At 33.0% G+C, this 26,252-nt stretch overlaps 1 protein-coding gene across 2 annotated transcripts in view; it reads right to left on the bottom strand.

Moving 5' to 3' along the window:
* Positions 1-26,252, bottom strand: part of LOC118191855 (rab11 family-interacting protein 4A-like) — a 207,380-nt gene that overhangs the window by 64,321 nt on the left and 116,807 nt on the right. Inside the window, exons 4-6 of one of the 2 annotated variants that reach the window (XM_085821012.1) lie at positions 16,451-16,513; positions 11,937-12,023; positions 230-262 (exon numbers count right to left, since the gene is read on the bottom strand). In XM_085821012.1, the coding sequence (XP_085677138.1) occupies positions 230-262; positions 11,937-12,023; positions 16,451-16,513 (183 nt within the window). The remainder of the gene's footprint in view (positions 1-229; positions 263-11,936; positions 12,024-16,450; positions 16,514-26,252) is intronic. The other variant, XM_085821013.1, reaches the window with a different exon arrangement.

Raw genomic sequence — 26,252 nt, 5'->3', positions numbered from 1 at the left:
ACAATGACAAATTTTAACTTCAAAGGCCCTAAATGCTTACATTAAAGATTTTATATATGGAACAAGTCCAAAGTTTTCACACTATACAGGGAATCACGAATAAAATTAATTTTAAGAGAATTTAATTAAGAAGAAGAGAAGAGAGATTAAGAGAATTTAATTTGAATTAATTAATTTTAAGAGACAGAGAAAATAATTTTAAGAGAATTCAGAATGAAAAAACACTTACCTCGCTAATGCACTCGTTGAAAGCCTCTTCGAACTGCACATGAAAAAAAAAAAAAAAGATAGAGGAAAGAAGATTATAAAAACGAAATATTAATAAAAATTAAAACCGAGAAACACTTTAAAGCAAGTAGGTAAATACTTAATATACTTTCTTAAAGTGTTTTTGCTAGGCAATTTTTGGGTAGGTCGCAAAAAGTTCTGCAGTACTATTTTACTCATTGTGCAATACGTTTACCGATGTTTACCTGTTATTACGAATTTATTTATAACTACCAATTAATTGTAAATAACTATATATATTTATTGTTACATCATTATTACATTGTTTTCTTTCAAAGATCTCCTTATTCCTCTCAAAGCAACTTTACATACGTGGGTCGTGAAAAATCGCAAGTCTTAAATGTAGTTCGCGAGATATAAAAGACCGAGAAGCACCGATTTAGAGCACAGAATTGATTATTCTTCATCCCCAAACCTAAGAAGTAATAAAAAGAAATACTATTTTGGGGCATTTCCCCCCCCCTTGACGATTAGTGGTGACGAATTTCTGACACGCCACGAAGTTGGAGCTGACACATAGCTATTCGTACTCATACACAGTCGAAATTTTGTATTATTGTAAAAAAACAGCTGTGTTGAATCATTTTATTTTGCATTTACTTACTGCCAATTCAGCAGTTTTGTTGCGTGAAGTAAGTTAAATGCTACTTGATGAAGTTGCAAGGGCACAAATTATGTAACTTCAATTCTGAGTTATCCATAAAAAAGTCGGGGAAAAGGGCCAGACGTTAGTCAAATGAAATGCAATCCCTGTCACATTTCCTTTCAAGTCGAATCGAAAAGCTACTTCTCTAAAAATAGGGTAATTTATAGGGCACTATATTAAGCTAAATCATCAATCAGTACATAAAAAATTTCTCTACAGCAAATCCTGAAGTTGTTTTCACATTTTCTCACTTTGCACAGCTGCGATTTTAATGCTGTGTAATGAATATGGTGTATGAAATTATTTAAAATAATGAAATTGTTTCAATGCCTAAAATTTACCTTCTTATCCCTTTTCTTTCTTCCTTCCCCCGTTAATGTTAATTTTTTTTAATAAAGCCCGATTACTTATTTTTTATAATAACAATTTCAATGAAGTCTGCTTCTTTACCCTTTTTTTTAAAATAATTACTATTATTTTATATGGGCTTCAAAAGATGGAAAATTCACATTCACGTTACATATGAGGCACATAAATCCCCTGCTACCACCTCTTTCGCCAGGAATTGAATTTAGGACGAACCACTGATGTTCAGGAATCTTACGCCTTCAGTGATTGATTGGCTACTAATATCAAGAAACAGCCCCTTTAACCAAGACGACTTGCTTTACTGTTCTCTGGTGTGTGCAACTTTTGAAGAATTCATAGAAACCAACCGCAAATTCGAAGGCCTTGAGAATTCTAAAAACGCACCATGTTTCCTAAGGAACTCATTCATTCATAAGGATCTAAAGAAGATCCTCAGCAATAATGACTTTTTGAGTACAGTTTCAAGATTCTGCAATAATTGTCAAAGGTGTCAATCTGATTTGATTAATATCATCGAAAAATATGGCCTTCTATTCTTTAACACACATGAATATTTTTATTTTAAGAAAAATACTAAAGGCTTCTTGCAGTCGTGGCAGCGCTACTTCGTGTACTATAACCAAGTTCAAAAACATCCGTATGGGATTGATAAAAATAAAATGCAATAATTACATACAACGCTATGTCCAGCGTAACCGTTTTCAGAAGTAGTTTCCTAATTTCCGATCGAAGATCACGTTACTAATCGCAGAAATAATACAAAAAAATATTAAATGCTCTTTTCATATTGTATAAATTACTATATATTTCATCACATTCACTTGAGAGGGTAAGAACAAGATTTAAATATCACTAGATGTACCATAATGAAAATTCAAAACAAAATTTTGAAATTAGTATACTTAACATTCCATATAGCAAACTCTCTAGCCATAAACTTATATTTATTTGAATTATAAAACTATAATCTTCAAGACTTATTAGCAGATACTACTATAAAAGCTTGAAATGAATATTTTAAAAATTTAAACAACTGCAGTCGCGTACTACCATTCACTGGCTCACACGCCGTAAGCACGAGAATAATGCTTTATTATCGGCTAAAATTGTTGGCAATGACAAGGTATTTTATTTCTGTTTATAAATTAACTAAAGACTGGGCTGTGTCATAGCATTTCGTTTTATTATACAAAATCACCGAAAAGTATGGACACTATTTTAAAATGCTTCATTAGAAAAGGTATGCTACAGGCAGCTTGACAACTCATACTGAAAAGTACCTAAGTTCAAAACTTTTTAACCATATAATATAATTAATAAAATTTAGTATGGATGCCGTTGACACCCCTGCTAAATATTAAAGCAATATTATGCTTTCATTCACCCTGATACGTTCACCAGCGGTCGGGCGATAAAAGTCGCTAAACACTGTGAGTTTGAGCTTGATTCGATTCCTGGCGAACACGCTGGCTGTATGGGCATTTTCATGGTTTTCTGAGTGTGTTAATGTGAATATGAGCCAGTTTCGCTTAGAAAGTCCTCATGAAGGCATCCTTCCTCTTATGCAGATAGCTCTCACATGCTTTCCTGTAATTGTTTCGTGTATTATGCTTCGTACTGGGTAACAAGTGATCACTTTGCAGTAGGTGTCTGTGTCCCATAAATTCATCTAAAATGGCGTTGTAACAAATTTAAATTCTGGACATTACACAACATACACTGCACGTTTCACGGCTGTCATCTTCATGCAAATTCGTTTACTACTGAGCAAAGCTTCTGCCCACGTCAAAGTTACTTAGTTCATTCCTAAAGTCAAAAGAGGATACTTTCCTGTTATTTTAGTATATGAACTAAGAATACTGATTCAAGACAAAGCGCAATACAGTGATTCAAATCGGGTCCAACTTTTCTGATGATTCTTTTCAAATAACTAGAGACGAATTTTTATGTCCCTCAAAAATATCAAAGTCTTAAATTACGTAGCATAAAAATTGAAAACAGAAGTTCGAAATAATGTTAGATTTTTATCTAACTTATTATCTGACAACAATATCAGATCAAATTCACGATAGAGCGCAAGGATTCTTGACTCCTGTCGTTGGCTTAGGTTTTGGAAAACAATATAAACTTGAACACTTTAGTCCCGATTTTGACGGAGTATCCTACATGGGTCGTATCTGACTATCTTTCGCTTACGCCAACCTCTCGAAAGGAATTTTGGCTAGACAGTCTTTTAAGAGCCCCCTGCAGCAAAGACACTATGCACTTAGAGACAACCATGCGTTTCCCGAGATACACACTCGATTCCGAGATATAGCAGGCGGCTCCTCTACCTCCATGTCGACAAGGTGGTATAAGAACTGATAAGCACATACAGAACATTCAAGCTTGTTTTATTAAGCAGTCCTATTATTTGATCTTGACAATTTCAATTGTAACATCAGAAACAGGATGAAATATGATAATTTATAAGATCTGATTTGCGCATTTAATACGTGAAATTGTTGATGTTTAATTTAATATCAGTACCTCTTCGATGCAAATTAGGAGCATGCTAACTTCGGAAAACGACCATTCTAGACAAGTACTAGTGCATATGCCTATTACTTGTTACCTTTATTAATTCCACAGAGCTCTTAGAGCTATTATGTAAGATAGCACACTCACGAAGGCGAGAATCCTTCACCATTTCTATAAACTTAAAAATATTCCTTGACGACTATGTGTGTTTACGGATGATGTTAACAAATGACATCAGATTGAAGCCTTTTATAGTTATTGTGGAAGCTTGAATCTATGTTTAAACTGTCATTATTACTAAGAAGGTATTTTTTAGATCTTTGTGAATGACTGAGTTCCAAAGGAAATATGCAGTAGTTTTGAATATAGTTCAAATCGAAATATTACTTTAATCCAGTGATTATTTAGTCGAGAACTTAGGCAAGAGTATCAGTAGTGACAGTGACAAGGCAGTATTCAATACTATCACTTTTTACGTTCAATTGAGCTTTTGCATCCGTATACAAAGAGCTACTTTTAAATCACTTCATTTTGGTATTATTTTGTGCTTATTCATGCTACATGAAGCATCACTTGCTGAGGTTTGAAGTGCACAAAACACACGCCTTCAGTTTTAGACTTATAGCTCAATTCTGCAACACATACACATTAAGTGATTTTAACAGATCAAATATTTTCCGTGCCTTTTTCTTCACTGCAGTTCAACTTAAGGTTTAAAAGCAAAACTACGAAAAAGCATGATTTTAAGATCAGCTATCACTGTTACTATAATTGCTTAAAATTGAGTTATATTACACAGTTTTTTTCATACTTTTATACTATAAATTTCTGTAAATATGAGGCTATTTGAATGCACTTTTTGTTCACAAAACTATAGCAAATTTCTGTAACTATTTGAGGCTATTTGTTCGTATTTTGTGCATTCTTATAATATTATGAATTGTTTTATTTATTTATACTATAATGGAGAATGTTTTATTCATTTGCATCTTAAGCTGCTGCATTTTGTATGAATCCTACGCTGTTTGAGCTGTGAACACAGCTTGACTAGAACCCGAGATTATAAGCCGTATGAATGATTTTTTTTGCCACAGTTTTCAGAAGGCCAGGGTATATAAATACAGCTAGTAGTTTAAATACCATAAACTACTAGCTGTATTTATGTAGCCTGGCTTTCTGAAATATCCAATATGCTATTTGAATATTTTAAACAGTAATGCGGTTCAAAGAGTTAAATAAATTCCGTTTTACAGAGTACTCCCTGAGTAATATAGGGTGATCTGGAATATTTCTCGTGTATTGAGAAGAATCTGCTTTATCTTTACGATTCCTACATACAGCTGTTTATTTTGTTGTATACTGTAATCAGTTTTAGTAAATTGTCAACTACTCCCTGCTCTTTTGTCGTAATTACAGAAAGGTGTTCACACATTTTTAGAAGGATTCTTGGGCCATTTAATTAATGTTTAAAATGTAAAGAATATTTATTTAAAATGTTCCACCTGACAGCTTTTTTTATGGACTATATTCTGCATCGTGATTTTCATGATCGAAGGGTTTTTCGTAACATTTTCAGGACTTTGTATTTCCCTTCTTTTCCACTACTTTCCTGAGTCTGTCAATTATGGGGCTGGGGGTGCCTTCAGAAAGAGCTCTTATCAAAGGCCAAATAGTCCACTGGTGAAACATTAGCGGATTTCGCATGTTCAAAAAGTAATAACTGTATCAGTCTTTACTTTTCTAAAGAATATAGTGGTACTCTTCGAAGTATGGCATGCTGTTTTAAGTTACTTTTCTAAAGAATATAGTGTTACTCTTCGAAGTATGGCATGCTGTTTCTTTATGAAGTTTCATTCTTTGGAATAAAGAAACGGAATTTTTTCTGTACGTATCGGACGTGAAACTTTCTCCTGATAATGTTAAGTTTGTTTTAACATTTTTTCCCGCTCTTCTTATTTTTTATTTCCTATTGTAGGAGAATCCTGCGACAACCATAAACCCTTTACTGAAACTTTCGTTGTTTTGATGGAACCACGTTTGTAAATTTTTTTTTTTTCTCTTTGCTTTTGCTAATAGACAAATATTTTATTATTGCAGTCACTTATGTAAACCTATGCTCCATCAAGGGCCACAATGCATTTTTATTTATTTGAACAGCTAAAAGTTTTCATGTCGGCTTCTGCAAATTTCTCTGCTTTGAGCTACAAGCCTCGGTAAGAACGGGTTAAGCTTATGTTTTTTTAGCTTTTTTAAGTTTTAAATCTCGGTTTATTAGTTTATTTATTGTTGCCACAGATGCATTTAAAAGATTTGAAACTGATTTCTGCGTCGGTGGATTTTTCTCTTGTTACCAACGATTTAGCTTTAGAAGCATTTAGAAACAGTAGGTGCGTTTTGTGTATCTGTTTTAGAGTCTTCTTTCCATGTAGAAGTAAAGGTTGACGGTTTTTCCTTTTCCTATCAATAATGTTGTTTATTTTGCTCTTAGAAATTTTAATACCAAGCATTTCACAAAGTTTTTGAATTACTGAATAGGAATATTTCTCTTCGGAAATCGTAAAAACATATTCTTCAGTCCACGACTTTTTTATATGCGGCATTTTGAAAAAAGAATAAATTTAAAGTAGAACACGGTATTCCTCATTTCAAATAATAAGCTATTTCCAGAAATTTTTATTTTAAAACATTTATTTTTTAAAAAAAAATTCTTTATCGAAATCATTCTAAAAACATGTAACTACCCTCTGTAGTGAGATTCCCATAAATCCCATCCCATAACAACAGAATCTTTTCGCAAGTTCAGTTGGTAATTATTCTTTAGTTCACAATTTTAAGATCCAAATCCTTTTCTATGATGTGAATGGTAAGGTTTTGCTTCTTTTTCTTATTTCATACTTTCGTACAGTTGTAGTTTTCCTCCTGTTTAATTAACATGCTATTTGAATATTTTTTTAACTATTTTAATGAATCTGACTTTGTACTATTATCGGTTTAGACGTGTGAATAATTTATTTCACTGCTGCGTAATTTTTGTAGTTATTTGGCATTTCAGTATGAAATTAGAAATGTCTTTTAATAAATGAATATGCAAAGAAGTGCTTCTACTTTGCTTCGATAAGGTGTTGTATATACCGAAGAAACACATTACATTTTCAGAGTTTTTAATACTTAAAGGCCCCTCGTCAACCATCTACATAAACTCAATCTTTGCAAATATTCTAAAAGTACCCAAACACCTTCTTCACTTTTGGAGAATTAAACTTCTTTGAAGCCTTCCATATTCATAAAAATCTACCTATTTTAGTTATAGCAGTAATTTCAATCCAATTCTTTTTATTACTTTATCATTCAATTACCTTAACTCTGATTTTATCTTCACTTTTTTTTTTAAAGCACCTGTGATACTATTAGTCTCCAAACGCAGTTTTTCTCCAAATCAATTTTTAAACTGTGACTACCAAATGTTATTGCAAAGTATTATAAATAAATAATGAATAATCTACATGTATGTATATATGTTCCTCGCAATGTGGGAAAATGACGCCATTCAGAGCTACTAATTTTTTAATACACGTAGTCCTCAATTATAACATGAGAATCTGGAAGCCTGCATTTTGAATTTCGAATTTGTTTTTGATTTGTTTCCTATTTTGTACAAATTTAACGAATTTTTGCTTAACAAACTCAGCGACTTGAAAGCGAGAAGTGGCAATACTGTTCGAAATAAAACATTTTTGCTCCAACGCGCCGAAATTCGGCTATTTGAAAGCAGCGTGTTGCCAATGGCTCAAATAGAACACTTAATTAGTTCCATGCACAAGCATGTTGCCATTCCGTAAAGCGTAAGATATTTAACTTTCAAAGTTAATCTTTCCGTTACTGAGTAGGAAATGAAATGATTGAAAAGCAATAAACGCAGTTTTTAAAAAGAAATTAACTACTTTTTAATCTAATTTACTTAAATAAAAAATGCATTTAAATCATTAAATGCCTAATTAGAAATATTAAATATTTTCATGAAATGGCACTAGCTGGACTTATTAAAATCATTATATAATTCTCTCTTTTTTTTTAGGATAATTCTTTTTGGCGGAGAGTTCTTAAAGAACTCCTACAGCGAATATTAAAAAAAATATGGCAATTCCTAACACTCTATTCGGGAATTCTAAAGGTATGCTGTTTTTAAATATTTTGTGATTTTGCTCTTGAATTTTATGAGGCGTAAGTGCAAAGAAAATAAAGCTTAATAATAAAGCTAAAAGAAGTGTTAAGCAGGAGTGAGCCCAAGAGCACATTGGCAGCTTGCGATACTCATTGACACCATAAAAGATCTTAACATACCCTTGTGGTGTAGTGTTAATGCTTCAACGGTGTGGTGTTGAACTCCAATGAAAACTCTAATGATTGAACATGGCATGAAAATTTTATTGAACGCTCCAAAAAATGGATACATACCATCAACAAGAGAAAAACCTATATCTATTTAATAATAATATTCATCTTATGCTCTGGAGACATCCTTGTCCATAACTAATCTTCAGTTTCTTCTTCCTTTATGCGACCTTATCACACCCTCTTGTGCCATGTTAAAAATCTGTAACCTTTCAGATTTTCTTTCTTTTCTTAATACTTCCCCCCTTTTTTTTGGTGTGTGTATACTCTACTGAAGGAAATGAACTTACGTCAGTCGACTTCAGCTGGATTCATTGGACAAAGCGTGCTAAGGGAAAGGTGGCTCGTATTGATGTTACATATGAGTAAAACCATAAAAACAGCTAATACAACTAATCGAGTTGCCTAAATTTGAATCCATGTTTAACTGTCAGTGTTCAGCGGTTTTATCTCCTCGGCCATCAATCATCTCCTTAATCTATAGAATTTTGCATAAAATTCATGTCAATCTAAAGTTGTTTTTCTTGCCTAATTTTATCCATCCTATGATGAAATCAAGGTCCTATACAGAGCAATCTTGAGTAACCGGGAAATCCGGAAACTCAGTTGTTGAGATAAAAAAATATATATAATGAATGAACGTATATCATAACCCGTACACAACAACTTCTGAATGGAAAACCGAAGTGCTGATTATGTCCGCTAGTGAACTCATCAAGACAAAAAGCGGATCTAAAAAGAAATTGGAGTGGTATTTCATCGTCACAATTTAAATCTCTCATTTGGCACACAAATCTTTATCTGTCGGCCTGTAGGCAATACATAATACAGCGATCGATCAGCGATCAGAAAAATCAAATCATCGCACACTCATCTGATGCATTTGGCTAGTTGCATTTGAGAGAAAAAACAGCAAATGTGATATATATGAATACAGCGATATGCGCCAAAATTGGCAAACTCGTGCTCATATTTTGAGATTCTAAGAACCGTAAGCAATAAATAAAAAAATGCAGTAGTTGCCTATTATGCGCTTCGCTCAGGCGCATCACGATTTTAGATACAACAATCAGTCGCGAATTCTACCTTAAAAAATGGCGGCTAAATTGAATCGTTTTTTCTGTTCTCGAAAATGAACGCCATTTATAGCCGTATTCGACGCAATCACAAAACGGATGTTTTTAGCATTGATTGATGATCAGTTTCTGAAAAGTTTACTCCGTTTATTAATAACAATCAACTCACTAATTTGCATATAGACAGTTAAATCACACACTGAATCGCAAGCTAAAAATGGCATTCTTTCTTTGTATAAATTCAGGGCTCTCCTCTTTTTAGCCTCACAGATTCATATCGCATTTTCTGAATATTTAATAATTGAAGTTAAGCATAAAATTGTCTGTCTTATTTCATTCTGATACGTAAAACTGAAACCATGGATGTTTTCGAGGACATTTTGACGATACTTCGCTTTCCATAACTGGACTAGGATGGAAAGGAGGCAGGTGGGCTCAATGTTTCACATTTGAAAAACTCAGATTAGTTTTAGTCTGAGATCAGAAAAGTAAACGATTCTTCAGACTATTCAAGCCATTCATTACCATAAAATTGTAAGTGCTAACAGAAACCAAAATAATGCTAAGGATCAAGTATGTTTTAATTATTTATATTCACAATTTAACGCTGATCAAACAGTAAAGTTCTCATTTGCTAACTTATGTCGCGCAAACCAAATTTAAGACTCTTTGTTTCCGGTTAGATTAATTTAAAATTTTGCCATTTGTTTTATAAATTATTTCCTCCGCCTTCTTAGCATGCCTTTCGTGGTGTAATGGTCAGCACACTCGGCGTGTATTCATGAGGTCCGAGGTTCCAGCCCCGGCGAGGGTATTGCTCACTTTTCATGTTTCTTATTCAAAATAACCTAATGACTCTACAACGGCGCCCGAACTAAAAAGGGTGGTGGATGATGATTCCCTACCATCAGCATTTGGCGATTGGATCCCATATCTCCAATGAAAAAGTTTAAACCCCTTTGAAAGGGGTAGTATATAAGGTATTTCTCCCGCCTTCTTAGCATGCCTTCGTGATGTAATGTCAGCACATTCGGCGCGTATTCGAGAGGTCCGAAGTTCGAGTCCCGGCGAGGGAATTGGTCATTTTTCATGTTTCTTGCTTCAAAATACCCTAACGGCTCTACAGTTCTAACGCTGGAACATTTTTCAGTCTTTTAGAAGGAGCTGTGCCAAAGCTAAAAATTTTTCAGTCTGGAACTCGAATGACGTAAGCAGGGTCGCTTGTTTGTAGCGGACAGCAAATTAAACAATTAATTGCATCTTAATTTAGAATATCTTATTCTGCATTACCTTGTCCTTTCGCACATGTGTCTATACTTCAGTTAATTAAATTGTAAATTTAAGAATACTATAATCGTCATATTTTTGGATAGCGAATATTTTTATACAGACCTTTTTACATTGTTTAATTCAAAAGCCTATTTTTCGAAGGATTTTTCTTGACCAATTCGGTTCTTCTACCCTCTCTTCTCCTATTACATAGCCACTAGAGAAGACTTTCGGTTGAGTATTTTTAAACACCCTCCTGCCGCATAGACATTATACACTTACAAACCTTCTCTGGGATTCGAGCCCGAGCCCAGTGGTTCGGCAGAGAGTGTCACTAACCATTACACCGATCAGGGTGGCTATTTTTTTATTACAGAGATCTTATTTTTAAAATAAATTTATCAACAGAAAGTTTCAAAAACGTGTCATTATATTTCAGTTCTTCGTTTACTGAGATAGCCCACGATAAGGGCAAGCGGCAACATCTCTAAGCACTAGTAGTTCGACTTGGATTAAAAATTCCGAAAAAAGGGAAGGCTGCATAGTGGCTTTCCTCATGCGTAACCTAAATACAAGAGACACTTTTATCGAAATTTTATCCCCGAGGGCATCCTTTCTCTTAAACAGCCCTCGCCATTACCTAATATAAATACTTGAAAAATTGCGCAAAAGTGAAGCGGCGTAGTTTATTATTAGGACTAATCTTAATCGTGAACTTCAGAGTTCGTTCGTGATTCTTCCGTTTTGCCGGAAAAGTCACTTGCAGAGCTGTGAAAGAATACATAATAAGACAGCTTCCACTTCAAACCCAGTGTGTAGTTGATTTGAGTTAGGATACTACTGTAATCACATTATAAACATACAGCAACATCAGCCTCTTGCTCTAAACTTTTGATAAGAAATTATCGATTTCATTTTGATGTCATTTTAATTTTGTACACCCACAAGTCCTGGCTAATACAGTTTACGTTAAGTTTTACCTTGATTTGATAGCTAAGCAGACTCACCACCGATCACTTTCGATGACTCACCATTTAGTTTTTGCGGACAGCCGTTAGGAGTTCAAAATAAGTAAATCTAAGTTATTTTGTATTAGAAGTTATACATTTATTAAAATAACTAACCTCCTTAGGTCTGAAAAATTTTCCACAATACATTGATCTGCAATGGGAAAACCTCTAAAAATGCATTGTGTACTGTATATTGTGTTCATATAAATACATTGCTACTGCATTACACCAGCTTGTAAACGTTGATACAAGAAGAACGGATTACAAAGTCATCACACAGAAACGGTGAATTCATTTCCAACATGCAAGGAAGGGTATAAGGAATACGGTAAGACGGAAGCACGCCGGCAGAGACTGGATACTTACCCTGATCTGTTGAGCATCCGTGAGCTCCTCCTCCGTCTGGAGCCAGTGTTACTGCCGTGGCTGCTGGTGCTGCGAAAACTTCCCGAGCTGTAACAACAAGGACATAGAAACAATGCACATTCACTGCAACACAAAGCGGTATCGCATATACAACACACACACAGATACAAACACATACTAAAAACAAACAAAACCACGCGAATGAGCAGGCCAAGGTTACGCGTGCAGGTGGACAGCAATAACAGAATGCAGAACGGTATGATGGATTAGTTGGATTTTGAATAACTGCACAGCCTTCTAGGGAAGATAAACCCGTTCCAGTAACAAGAGGATAATAATTTTCCCATTAAAAACTATCAAAATACTATTGCACCGTGAAAAGAAACTTTTTCTTTCAATTTTATGCCTTATTTTAGCGCAGCTTTCTAATTCAGTTAATGAATTTCCTACTAGATGACAGACTTCTATCTAATATATTCAAATTACTAATAAGTCATAAAATTATTTTACAAGATACTTGAAAATGACTTAAAAATTACTAAAAAATGATTGATTTTATAAATTTTGAGGTAATTGGTTGTATTAAAATTACAGAATATTTTTTAAAATAGACCAAAATTATATCAAAATATATGAACATAAAATTTCAGGGTGTTTTAAAAAAAAGTTACATAACTTTCCAAATGTCAAAAGAAGGATTGACTACATCAAGTATACTCAGAAGGCGATTAAATCATACAATTATTTTACACTGTATTTCAAAAGAAATTATTCAAATTCACAAAAGACTAAATGATTTTAAGGAAAGAACAAAAGTAGAGCTAGACTATAATTTAATAAAACACATGAAATAATTTATTATGCAGTAAAAATAATCATCATTTGTAAAAGGTTATTTTCAATGGTGCAGAATGAAGCATATTTCATGTTATGAATGCAGAACTAAAAGGTTAATTTTTTCCATACAACCAAGACTTTTTTTTCGCGAAACTTTGTAAAAGGGATGTACCACCACTACCACCACTACCAACGCCATTACTGATAATTAATTATACCTGACAAGAAACAAGTTTCGAACATGTATAAGAAATAATTCAGAATGCTGAAAACATATGATCCCATAGTATTTCTTTTATTTTTGATACATGCAGTCACACATAACTTGGCGTAGTAAGCGGGCTTGTCCTTGAAGAAATTTAAAAAAAAATTTAAGACGATGTAGTTCGTGGCAGACCTACAGTTATCGAAGCCCTCCCCCTCTTATTCAAATGATCATGCAAATATGAACACAAATATATAATAAACATTTATTTAATTAAAATTAAATTGTATAACCGAAATGTCAAACCTAAGCGTTGTTATCTTCTTAAATATTTTGTTCTTCTCCTTTAAAACTAACATTACACTGAAGGTTAGTTATTCTAAAAATCTTTAGTCCAAAGGGACTATTGTTTTCGTTTTGCGATTTTATGTTGTATAAATGTCCGTTTCACTTATTAAACTGTTGCCACCAAATGTTAGAGTTAGAATATTTGAAGAAATTAAATAATGAAAAATCTGCATAAATGTATGTATATTTCTCGCATTGTGATAAAACAACGGTATAGAGCCATCGAATTTTAAATGACGTATTCCTACTGCAAATATGGGCATGTGGAAGCAAAAATTTGAAATTTCGAATTTGTTTTATTATCGATTTCATATTTTGTAAAACTTTAACGAATTTTTGATTAACAAACTCAAGGATTTCAAAGCGAGCAATGACAATGTTGTACAGAAAAAATATTTTTATCTCGAGTACGTGAGACTGAGTATCGGAAATTCTAAAGATACGCTCAATTTAAAATTATTTTGTAACATTGCTATTGAACTGAATTTCATGGTTTAAGTGCAAAGAACATGATATTTAATAAATAAACCATAAAATTCAGTTCAGTACCAATGTCGCAAAATAATTTTAAAATGAGCATATCTTTAGAATTTCTGATACACAGTTCCGCGCCCGTTGGAGATAAAAAGGTTTTTTTTTTCCCCCCGCCGTAGAGTGTTGCCATTGCTCGCTTTTAAATCGTTGAGTTTGTTACTCAAAAATTCAAAGTTTTACAAAATATGAAATCGATAATAAAACAAATTCCAAATTTCAAATTTGGTCTTCCACATGTCCATATTCGAAGGAGGATTACGTCCTTCAAAATTGGGTGGCTCTATGTACCGTTATTTTATCACAATGCAAGAAATAGACATAGATTTATGCAGATTTTTCATTATTTAGTAATTTCTTCAAATATAATGCAAGACTCTAACATTTAGTGGCAACAGTTTGAAAAGTGAAACGGACATTTATAGTGATTCAACGCAAAATCGCAAAACGAAAACAATAGTCCTTCAGGAACAAAGCCCCTTTGGACTAATTAATCATCAGAATTATCTTTTCTAAGACTTTCTTAAGAATCAGGAGAACTGACGTTCAAAGTCATTTTTAACAAATAAAAACATAAAAATAAACATTTTAAAGAACGATCTATTCTAAATTCCCCGAAAATTATCCTCCAAAAGCTCTCCTTACCCGAAACATCGCCAAACCTTGACCACACCCTGACTTTTGACGAAATGATTTCAAGGAAATAATACCCAGACATTTTCCAAAGAAAAAGACACTCCTTTCGCAAATAACATTTTCCCATATTTTTAAATTGTATTACAAGCATAAAAGCAGTTATTTCTTTGTCGGGATGGGAGGATTTTAGCAACTACAGGACAGTGAGTGACAAATGTCAGACACCAATTTTAATAATCTTTATTCAGTCAGCCATACAAACTTCTCCTAAAACTCAATTCGCAAGTTTAAGAATTGAGTTTCATCTTCCTGTAATTTACACTTTTTTCTATAATCTTGTGTCAGTTTAGCACCCTTTTTGCCGAGACAATTTAAGCCAGTACACTTTTTTTTCCGCTCTTCCTTTTTCATTTTGTTGTTGCACCAGTGCTTTCACCTTAGTGTAACTGAGTTTTATGTAATTCAGTTAAAAGAAATTTTTGCAAATAAAGTTTATCTGGAGTTCAAATCGCGGTGTTTGAATCTTTAAACGAATGTACTACAGAGCACGCTACCAAAATATGACTGTTGTCTTCTTTATTCTTTCTCACTCACCAATATACCAGTTAGTGTAATATACAATACCGTTATCTTACTAATAGTATGGTAAGATATCTGTTTAATAAGCTTTTTTGGGGTACAGAAAGTTGTTCAACTTGCCATTGCAACTGCAATAAATATAAGATATAGCATTGGTGGTTTTCCTGAATGCGATGCTTTATGAATATGTCCCTGCTTAATGTACGTAACTCAATGAAAAGATATTTCCGCAAATGAAAAGCTACTGGAATGAGAATTGCGAGTTCATAAGTCTGCGAATCAATGCTCTAACAAGTACACCGAAATGCGACTTCAGTCTTCCGTCATGTCTTCGCATTTAATAAACACAAGTCATTTAAGTTAAAAATAATGGCTCTGCAAACTGGAAACTGGTGCAAAATTTTTCAGCGGAGATGCAGTGCAAGAAAAAGTTCCTTAAATTGTCTTCCCATTCATCTGACACAGCATCATGTGATTTTCCGTCCGGTGGAAGACTGATCATTCGGAAGCATTCACGCGATGATCTAGTTGCCATTATTGTCATAATCTTATGGCATAAAAATTGCTAAACCCGTTCACACTTGTGGAACAGTGTTTAAGATGTAACCCATCAAATAGATAAAGTTGCGCATGCGTGAATATGCAACTGAGTCAGCGAAATCGTCCACCGAATGCCATTTCCTATTTTTCTCGCAAGACTGGTCGGTTCTTATACCGGGCTGGGATATGACAGAACAGTTTTGATAAAACTGCATTTAAACTGATTGCAGAGCATTTAAACATAATCCTTGTGCCAGTTTTTATGATGTAGCAAGGTCTGGTTGCCTAGTAAAGAAGTACGGCTAATGCCACTTGTGCCCTTCCGCGTACCATCAGGCATGTGCATCCATTCTCTGGGGACCCCAAAAGGACAGGTTCCAAAAATGTGTACACTTTTATGGCATATCCAAACAGAGCACATAATAAAAAGGTAAAGTAAATTTGTTTAATAGTGTTAAATTTTTAAATTAACCAGCATACAGAAATTTTCATTTTCCAACACTTCTGCAATGAAGTGCCCACTGATTACAGCTACACAGAAGTAGTTTTCGACGTATAAAAATGATAGTAACACAGTACGACTTTCCAATGACGAATTCTATGGAATAAATTTCCAGTTAATTCCTGTTTCGGAGAATAGGAAAAAAGAATGTTTACTCAGCTCTCATCTCGTGACTCTAACTGGATATGCGAAAAAGAAACCAAGCAACACACATCGTAAGTAACACAACAAACATTACGGAAAAGGAAGGCGCAGCGTATTTCTTGGCCAACAGCAGAAAATACAATGAATTTATTAAGAGATTCATCAGATGCATAGAGATTCTAGTTGCCTTACCTGTTTTCTGGCCGCGAGAGATGGCCGAGACAGGTGTAACTCTCCTCGCCGTCGTCGCTGCCACTGCAAAAGAAGAGAAAAACACTTTTGTTAAATCGTGGAATATCAAGGTTGCCTACTTGCCTAACAAACGGGAAATAAAGAGGTTTCGCAAAATGGTGGAAACCGTTGACTGCCTTCCAAGTGCTTCGGATTATCGGAGGAGAGAGTGTGTAGACTAAATTAAATTTATTTTTTAGATTTTTAATTCTTATTATTTGTGCGTTTATATATATATATATATATATATATATATACTGTATTTTTTGTATTACATTTTTGTATAAATTTTTTGTACACATTTCTCTCTCTCTCTGTGTGTGCAAAGCATTGCTGCTATTGAAAATAACATCTGTATAACAATTCGCAGAAGTTTATTGTTTAAAGGGCCCCCCAGTATACATGATGCAGTATATTTGAGAATTTTTAAAGTTATTATACTTCACACAAAACTAAAACTCACATCGGTATATTAACTAATCAGTTATCTTCCCATATACATATTTAAAATGCTGTATAATTCCCATTTCGGCCTATCTTACGAAGATTGCTTCGTTCTGGCTCTGTTCACCCATGCTGACCCCTTAGAAACTGAGTTTAATAATCGATGAAAAAAAGAACTGAGTTAGAATCTTAAGTGTAAAGCCCTTTTTTTAAATGGCGTATATGCATTTAATAATGTTATAAGACGTTGTTTTGATACGTCTATCTTGGAGTACATTAAAGGCATTATTCGATCTATTCCCAAAAATCATTTTTCCAATACTTCAAATAGTTGAGAATATCTTTTGCTTATTGATTGGCAGCTGAACCAAGCCCTTGATGAATAGATTAAACCTTTTTCAATGCACCGAAAAGGAAATATATATAGTTTTCTGAAAAAGAACTCATCTAGAAAACATTGTCTTCCTCGTCTGCAGGGTGCCATACTACTTTTTTTTCTTGCGAATTTTCTGTAGTTTTTATCCTGAAATGGATAGAGATATAGTCGGAGAGTTCTGTGATAATACTTAGTGTTACGACTCTGGTTGGGATCAAACTAAAATACAACTAATTCACTACCTTTAAGAAGATTCCACCCAGTTTTGGATGGAAGGGCCTTGCTCGTAAATTTAAAGCCTCCATCTCCCTTTTTTTGCAAAAGATTTTAAGCCAGGTATTTCGTATTCGATGTCTTCAATTTTTGAGCAACTTGGTGGATTACTTCTTTTTGAACCCACTTTCTAAAATTTTGATTGCTGCTATTTTTTATACTGTTTCCAAGCCTGATATAGCTTTTAATATTTGATTAACCTATAAAGTCTAGTAACATCAGTTTTGCACTTTTTGGCATTACAATATTAAAAAAACATACTATTTCGTTCTTAATAGCTTTTTACCTCCTGCCATCCTATACGCAAAGGCAAGGAACGTAATATTTTTTATCTAAAAATTCGATAATAAGCTTTCGATAAATAAACACGCACTAGGAACCTCACAACATGTTTTTACAACTTTCACAATAATGTCTGTCACAATAATTTTTGCCTCCACATTAACTCTTAAAACTTCCCAAGTTTTGAGTTTTCCGTATTTAAGCTTTTTGCATTCATATAGAGCTGACTGGGATTTGGGTAAAACTGGACAATCGGAAGTGGTTCTTTACATAGCAGTACACAGCAGGAAGTGGTATTTACTTTGAAGTCCATAACAGTTACGAAAAACTATATTAAAATATGATCCGAAACTTTCCAATCTTAGCATTTAAGACTTTTAATATCGATGGAAATAACATATTAAATTTTAACTTACACTGATAAAACGGAAGTGATACTTTATTTGAAGCTCTGCACAGATTTATAACATATATGCAAATATATTATAAGATTATAAATATTTTATGTATTTTATGTATGAGATTATAATATTATTAATATACAAAAAATACAAAATTAGATAATCCAAAACTTCTCAAATTTGGTACTTAAAATATGTACGTGATTGAGAACAACATACACTTTTAAGCTTCAGATGTATTCTTGAATTATGCCAACGTAATTAAGCTCATTATGAAGCAATAAAATGCTCCTCAATTTAGTCACTAATTGTGTCGAATCACTTTTCAAATAAAAGGATGCGGCCACCAAATGTTATAATATTTTAATATAATATATATAAGTTATAATATAATATATATAAGATTATAAATATTTTATGTATTTTATGTATGAGATTATAATATTATTAATATACAAAAAATACAAAATTAGATAATCCAAAATTTCTCAAATTTGGTATTTAAAATATGTACGTGATTGAGAACAACATATACTTTTAAGCTTCAGATGTATTCTTGAATTATGCCAACGTAATTAAGCTCATTATGAAGCAATAAAATGCTTCTCAATTTAGTCACTAATTGTGTCGAATCACTTTTCAAATAAAAGGATGCTGCCACCAAATGTTATCGTTAAATTTTATTTTTAAAGAAATAACATAGTAAATATAAATAGTGCAGCGAATATTAAAAAAAATGTATAGCAACACTTAACAATATGTTGAGAATCCTAAAGTTATGCTGCTTTTCAAGATTTTATGATTTGTTGTCAAATTTCATGTCCCGCATGGGTGAAGAAAGAGATGTTAAAAAAATAATGCTAAAAGAATAATTGAGACAGCTGCCATCTTGTCAAGAAAACTGAACACTGGTATATAAAATGAGAAAAGACCGGGGAAAAAAAAGCATGGCAACTCTTACTTTACTCTTACTCTTACTTATTTACTATTGGGAATTCTAAAGATATGCTGTTTTTGAAAATTTTGTAATTGTTAAGACACAGATTTGTGAATCTGAAGCACTGTATGATCACAGGATACACTACGATCAGCACGATATTTTCAAATGAAAGCATGAGAACGGATGTATACATATACTATGATGCATGTATAGCTAACACTTCCCATATTATAATCAGGATTGAGCAGTCGGTAAGGAAAAACATATACACATGGGTTACAGATTACTTTTTTAATATAAAAGAAGTAATAGATGCTACAGAAAAAAAAATCGATGTCATAGGAAATTATTTATATTAATTTGTATTTATTATGAAATGGAAAAGCTGGCATTAGTTATTTCTAAGAAACAGTATAGCTTCGGCAAGATCTTTGTTGGAGGGCCATAGATCCGATTTGATAAATTTCAGAGCTGAGAAGAGTCTTTCCACACTAACTTGAGTAGGAGGAAGAGCTCTTACTGTTAGGGCTTCTTTTAACTTTTCAGGATAGATTTTTACAAGTTCTAAAGAGGTGTCTTAGAGGCGCAATCATATTTCTCTATTTCTTCAAAGGCTGTGTAGAACACTTGTTTGTATTTCTTCATTTTTATATCTAAAGGCTCTTGGTTCTTTATTTTTATTCGCTTTGCCTTAGCCTTTTCGATATTATCCAAAAATATTTCTCAAAATCTAATTCATCACTGGAAGAGGATGATAGAGACTCAATTGCAATGTCTGCAGTTTGAATGTGGTGATTCGAATTCTCTATTTGTTCTGAGAATAATTTCATTCTTAATGAAAGCTCATATATGGTTTTCTTTGCCTTTTTAATTTGTTTGTCATCCAAGAAAATTCGGTGATTCGGATCTACATGTATTCATCAAGATCTCATTGTCTAGAAAACTAGTTTCTCTTTTCTTCATTGAAGAATTCCTTCTGAAGATTCCTTCTGCAATACACCCTCCATTTCAGAAAGAACAAACATCCCATTTTTCCATTCTCGCCTCCTGTCAATTCTTCAGATTGCAGCTTTTTTGTGGCTATATAAGGTGTAGAAAGAAAAGTTTCCAATTCTGCAAGATCATTCCACAGTCTTTCTGTTGATGAAACATTAGGATTATCTACATCTTCTAAAAAAGTTCTTAGTTCTAAAAACCTTTTTATCATCAAATATGTACTTCCTTACCGCGTTGCTTGATCAATAATTGCTTCATTTCCTGCTTGCTTTCTAAGAATGGCATCAATTTTGGAAGTTCTTGCTGCTATTGCTGCTTACCTAAATTTACCAATGAGATTTGTAACTAAATGAAGTAACTAAATGAATCAATTTAATCAATAACGGAATATATCACATCCATCCTCCACGCTTATATTTATTTATTAATATGTCAATAGAATAGAAAATAACTATTTATTAATGTATACACTCCATAAATAAAAATAATAACTCAGCTTGTCATTAATTTTTTTCAATTCATTTTAATTTCATTTCAAATTCGAACTGTCTACCAAAAACTAGAGTCGACCTGTTTTTAGCGACTCCAGCTCCGATTCCTTTTACCCCCAAATCTGCCGATTCCGGCAGATCCCAATACTCCGATTCCGGCTCCATGACTCCGACTCCACAGCCCTGCTTATGATAATAAAATAATAAAAAAAGAGTTATGTTTCTAATTAGTGTTGAGTAATATAAAGTTTTTAAATAAACTAGATTTTATTTACAAACTATCAACTAATTCCATGTCTTAATAATAAGAAGGTGTAAGTAAAGTATTACTCGATACTTCACTTCTCATTCTTATTTTAAACATTTTTTTTTTTTTTTTAAACTATGAGGTGAATTTTATAAACGGTGAAACATTGAACTGAAACTGAAATTGATATTATTTTGAAGAAAATGTATTGCCAAGCGCTTTATGCATTTCTGGTAGTGATTTCATACGATTCGCATTTCAGATAAGCAACACTTTTAGAATGCAATGATGCAACAATTCACAGGAGCAAATTTTTGTGATGCGGTAGGTAAGCTCTGCATATACCTGGCAATTTTGACAAATATTCAGGAAGGAAAACAACAGCAGGAGATTAGATCAGCAGACCTAAAAAGCTAAGTGGATAGCATACGATCACCTTAAGAAATCCTACCCATACAACAGAGATAAACATTTGCAGTCAGATAACACTGTAAATGCAAATGGACTCGGAAACGTAATCCTTCCAGCTTTTCCCTATAAGGTAATTTATGGCACAATTCTTGTTTTCAAGAAACAAAATTTTTTGAAAGCAAAATATTTATTATTTTCCCCCTTAATAATTTCCATAAATGTAATGATTGTGAGGACAGCTCATAGAAATGCTTTCAATTTCAGTTCACAAAATGTGTATGCAATCTACAGTATGACTAAGAAATTCTTTTCGTCTCTAAATAAGTGATGAACAGAGTCAGGTACAGCTTTATGAATTTAATGCCTAGCTATTGTAAGCTGCTGTGAAACGACCATGCCGTACAAAATAAGCCCAGCTGCAGTGATTCCTGCCGACGAAGTTCAGAACTTAGCGATCATATCTAAAAAAAATATGAGAGATAAACAGAGAAAAAGTCAATAACAGATTCGAAGATTCTCTACAATTTATTATAAAAAGACATAGTATTTGAACAAAAATATAAATGCAGAGGCAAAACTGTTATATTTCTAACAATTTCGAGAGGCACAGGCATGTAGAACAATTCAGGGCAGTTCTCGGGAAGGCGCGCAGGTTTGACCAGACGAAAGCGCGCTGTTGCGAGAAAAACGGATATTTGACTTTCTGACCCAGTTATGAATACTTCGGAGTAGAAGCTGGTCGAATTCCGATTTCCACTTTACATTCTCTGTTTCTAGTTGTCTGAAAATTTCTATTTTGAATTTTTTTATACATGAAAAATACGATATTTTTTAAAAGTACATTAATGTTACATTTAAAAAAAGCAGGTAGGATTTTTAAAAAGAAACGATAACTCGGTGAAGAGAAAAAAAAACGCTATTTATTCTGATGGGAGGAAAAAAAAAACACACAGCACAGTAAACACTTATCGAACGCGGGGTTACGTCATTAACACATGACACACACGGCAAAAATCGCGTTCGGCAAAGTTGACTTCCTGTGGGGAAAAAAGAGGTTAGCTGTATCGTTCAGATTAAGAAAGTATGCAAAATTTATGCAAATCTATATAGTATTGTAATTAAAGGTGAAAAAATGAAACAAATGTTATTTGAATGGATTTCTATTGCTGCTTAAAATTACATGATACTACTATTTTTTTAAATAGCTGGTGATTTTTGATTAAGGCAATGTCTAACGCAACTCATTAAACGTTTCGCGGTAAGGAATGTCAATACCTCTCTTAAAGTAACTCCTTTTTCGATTACGAAATCAGACAGTTTCGGTGCCCTTTTTAACAATTCACTTCACTTTCTTGTACGTTAACAGCTTTTTACCTTTTTCACTATCGCTTTCAACCCTCTGCTAGTGTTATAAAATCATCCAATTCTGTATTTATCATTTCGCGATTGTAATTCTCGGCTAATTCAATTCCCTTTAATTTCTCCTTCTTCTGTGATTGAAAAAACTTCCCTGGCTATTGCTTTTGCTATTTGTATGATTTCTTTCGTTTCATTTTCAATTGATGGAAAGCCTTTAAAACTGATGATAACTTCTGGCCGGATCTGACGCTAGCAAGCATTCATTGTTTATAAATTCATTTGTTCCCATGCAAATTTAATCATTTTTATTTTTATCTATTTCTGTATTTAAGCTTTTTGCATTCATATAGAGTTGACTGGGCTTGGGGTAAAACTAGATAACTGGAAGTGGTACTTTACATAGCAGTCCATAGCAGTTTTAAATGAACAACAGAAAGTGGTCCTTGAAGTCTATAACAGTTACGAAAAACTATATTAAACTTTCCAGTTTTAGTATTTAAGACTTTTATATCGATGGAAACAACATATTAAATTTCAACTTACATCGATAAAACGGAAGTGATACTTTATTTGAAGCTCCGCACAGATTTATAACATATATGAGAATATATTATGAAATTATAAATAATTTACGTAATATATATTTTTTTAATATGCAAAAATTACAAAATTAGATAATCTAAAACTTCTTAAATTTGGTACTTGAAATATATACGTGATTGAGAACAAAATAATTACATTTTTAAGCTTCAGATGTATTCTTGAATTATACCAAATGCAACAATATTAAGCTCATTGTGAATATAAGCTCTCGCTATGGAGCAGTATTAGTCTCAGTCCTCAATTTTTTTCACTATTTGTGTGGAATCACTTTTCAAATAAACGGATGCTGCCACCAAACATTATCGTTTATTTTTAAAGAAAGGATTGTGTATTTTTATCTTTAAAGAAGATATAGGAAATATAAATAGTGTAGCGAATATTAAGCAAAATAATTATAGCAACACTTAATAATACTCGTATGTTGGGAATTCTAAAGATATGCTGCTTTTCAAGATTTTATGTTTTGTTGCGAAATTTTATGTGCCTCATGTGTGAAGAAAGTGACGTTTAATAAATAATGCTAAAAGGATAATTAAAAAAGCTGTAATCTTGTTAAGAAAACTGAACACTGGTATTAAATGAGAAAAGGCCAGGGAAAAAAAAAAAAAAAAAAAAAAATTGTTGAATTGTTTCCAAAATGCCCTTAGTGTGTCGTGCTTTCCTTAGTCTAGTGCTTTATTTGCAGAGATGTAAACATGTCTGATGTTATAGGCTTTGAATGTTTTTATGATTTCTTGATACATTGGTTGGGTTAATGAAGCGGTGTTCAGTGGAAGGAATAAAGACCTCTGTGCTCTGGATACATTGTTATGAGGGCTTCACCCTGTCCTGGAGCACTACAGAGAATTAGGAAAAGCTCGGATTTTGCTGCTTTAAGCATTCCCCGACTTCTTCAGTTAACGAATTTTCAAACCGGTCATTAACGAGGACTATCACAACGTGCCCGATGTTCTACAGTGTACCGCATATGACTGAAATTCTCGCGTTGGACAAATAAAATCGAGACAATTAAGATAACGAGTTTGGCAAAGGCTTAAAGTATATCCTTCATAATAAAATACCCCCCTACGCATTTCAAAACAAAACTGAGGATTTACGTTCTAGCTATGATACGCAGACTTCTATATGATACAATTTATTTTGGTGTCCGAAAAAAACATCGCGGAGAAAACAACGCAAAATGAAAACATCATGGGAGGAAAGAAAGCGAGGAGAAAACATCGCAATTGTAAAACATCCTGGTACAAAACGTCGTCATCTAAAAAAAGGCGGTTAAAAAACTTTGCAGTCAAAATCGCCGTCGAAAATATCGTGGTACAAAATAAAGCACCTACAAACATCGTACACAATGACATCGCATACATCGCATAAGGATAACATCGTACACAATGCGTGTTCAAGCTTTAAAAATTCACATAATGATTTGTGAGCGCAAGAAGGACTGAGGAATATTTTTACTTTTATGTTTCATATTTTGAAATTAACTAATAAATTTTTGTTGAAAAAAATAGGAGGGAAATTTAAGCATTCAAAAATTGAAAATTAAGTAGATAAATAATGCTTGGTATACCAGTTAATAGAATTTTAATATAGTTAACTAATAAAGCTAATTAATTAATGATTCTCTTCATAAAGTTTTACTCGTAAATTTTCATGAAAAATATAGTCTAAAAAAGCTTAGAAAAAGGAAGATGAGTAACTGCTTGTGGGTATTTCTATTAAAATTGCTTAATTAATTATCAAATTATAAAATTCTGTTAATTGCCCTAAGTAGCATTAATTTTCTACTCATTTTCAGTTTTTGAATCTTAAGTCCTTTTTAATTTGCTAGCAAACATTTATTAGTTAATTCAAAAATACAAAAGTAAAAATATTGCTCATTCATTCCTGCGCTCACGGATCATTATGCGAATATGCATTCGAAACTTTAAAAGCCTGAAAAACGCATTGTCTGCGATTTTATTGTCATACGATGATTTGTAGGTGCTTTATTTTTTACCACGATATTTTCAAAGACGATGATTTTAAACTGAGAAGTTTTTGAACCGCTTTATTTTCGACGACGATGTTTCGTACTACGATGTTTTAGAACCGTAATGTTTTCTACTTGCTTTCTTTTCTCACACGATGTTCTGTACAACGACGTTTTCGCCTTGCGTTGTTTTCTCCGCGATGTTTTCGCCTGTAACCTTTATCTTTGAGATGATGTTACACTTGCAGAAAGAAGTGACTGAACAGTTATATTTATAAAAATAGGAATGCTACAAGAGTAACTTTCTAAAGAGAAAAGTATATAGCAGCTCAGAACAGAACTGAAAACAAACCAAAAATTCTCCATTTGCCCTATTAAGATGAGTAATATTTGTATATATAACTAAAACAGTAAATCTGAAATGAGCATGATTATTAAAGTTCCGGATCTAATCCAAACAAAGCCATACTAGTCTTGTCAGCGAACACTATGCATCCAGAAGGAATTTCAAAGTATATAGTGTACGTATAGAAGCGTGAGAGAGGTATGTATCCCTCTTTCATTTATCCCTATTCCCAATGCTATCGTTCGCTGACACGACCGGCTATTACTTGATCTATAAATGGATTTGTAGTACATTTTTTGAAAGGGAGCATAATGCAGCTATATAAGTTACTTTCTTCCCCCCCCCCATTGGGAAATACTCATTTCTAAAATAAGTTACTGCACACTGATGTTAAGTGGTTTCTCCTAACCAGAAGAAAAGTTTTATGCTTTCGCCTGTTTGAATTAAAAAACAAGGTACTTCATGGAAGAATAAAGCCCAAGGTAAAGAAAAGTTTGAATAGGGTCCAAAAGACAGTTTTAATTCATAAGGGTTCGAAATCTATCTGTGATATACGACGCCTCGTGTATGAATTAACTTTGAGAGAAAAAGAAGAACTTATTTCGGTATGTAATGAATGAGA

The sequence above is a fragment of the Stegodyphus dumicola genome, chromosome 7 (assembly GCF_044657685.1).
Source record: "Stegodyphus dumicola isolate Sdum_Otavi_A_Nest chromosome 7, ASM4465768v1".
Taxonomy (NCBI): domain Eukaryota; kingdom Metazoa; phylum Arthropoda; class Arachnida; order Araneae; family Eresidae; genus Stegodyphus; species Stegodyphus dumicola.
This window is presented reverse-complemented; position numbering and strand designations above follow the sequence as displayed.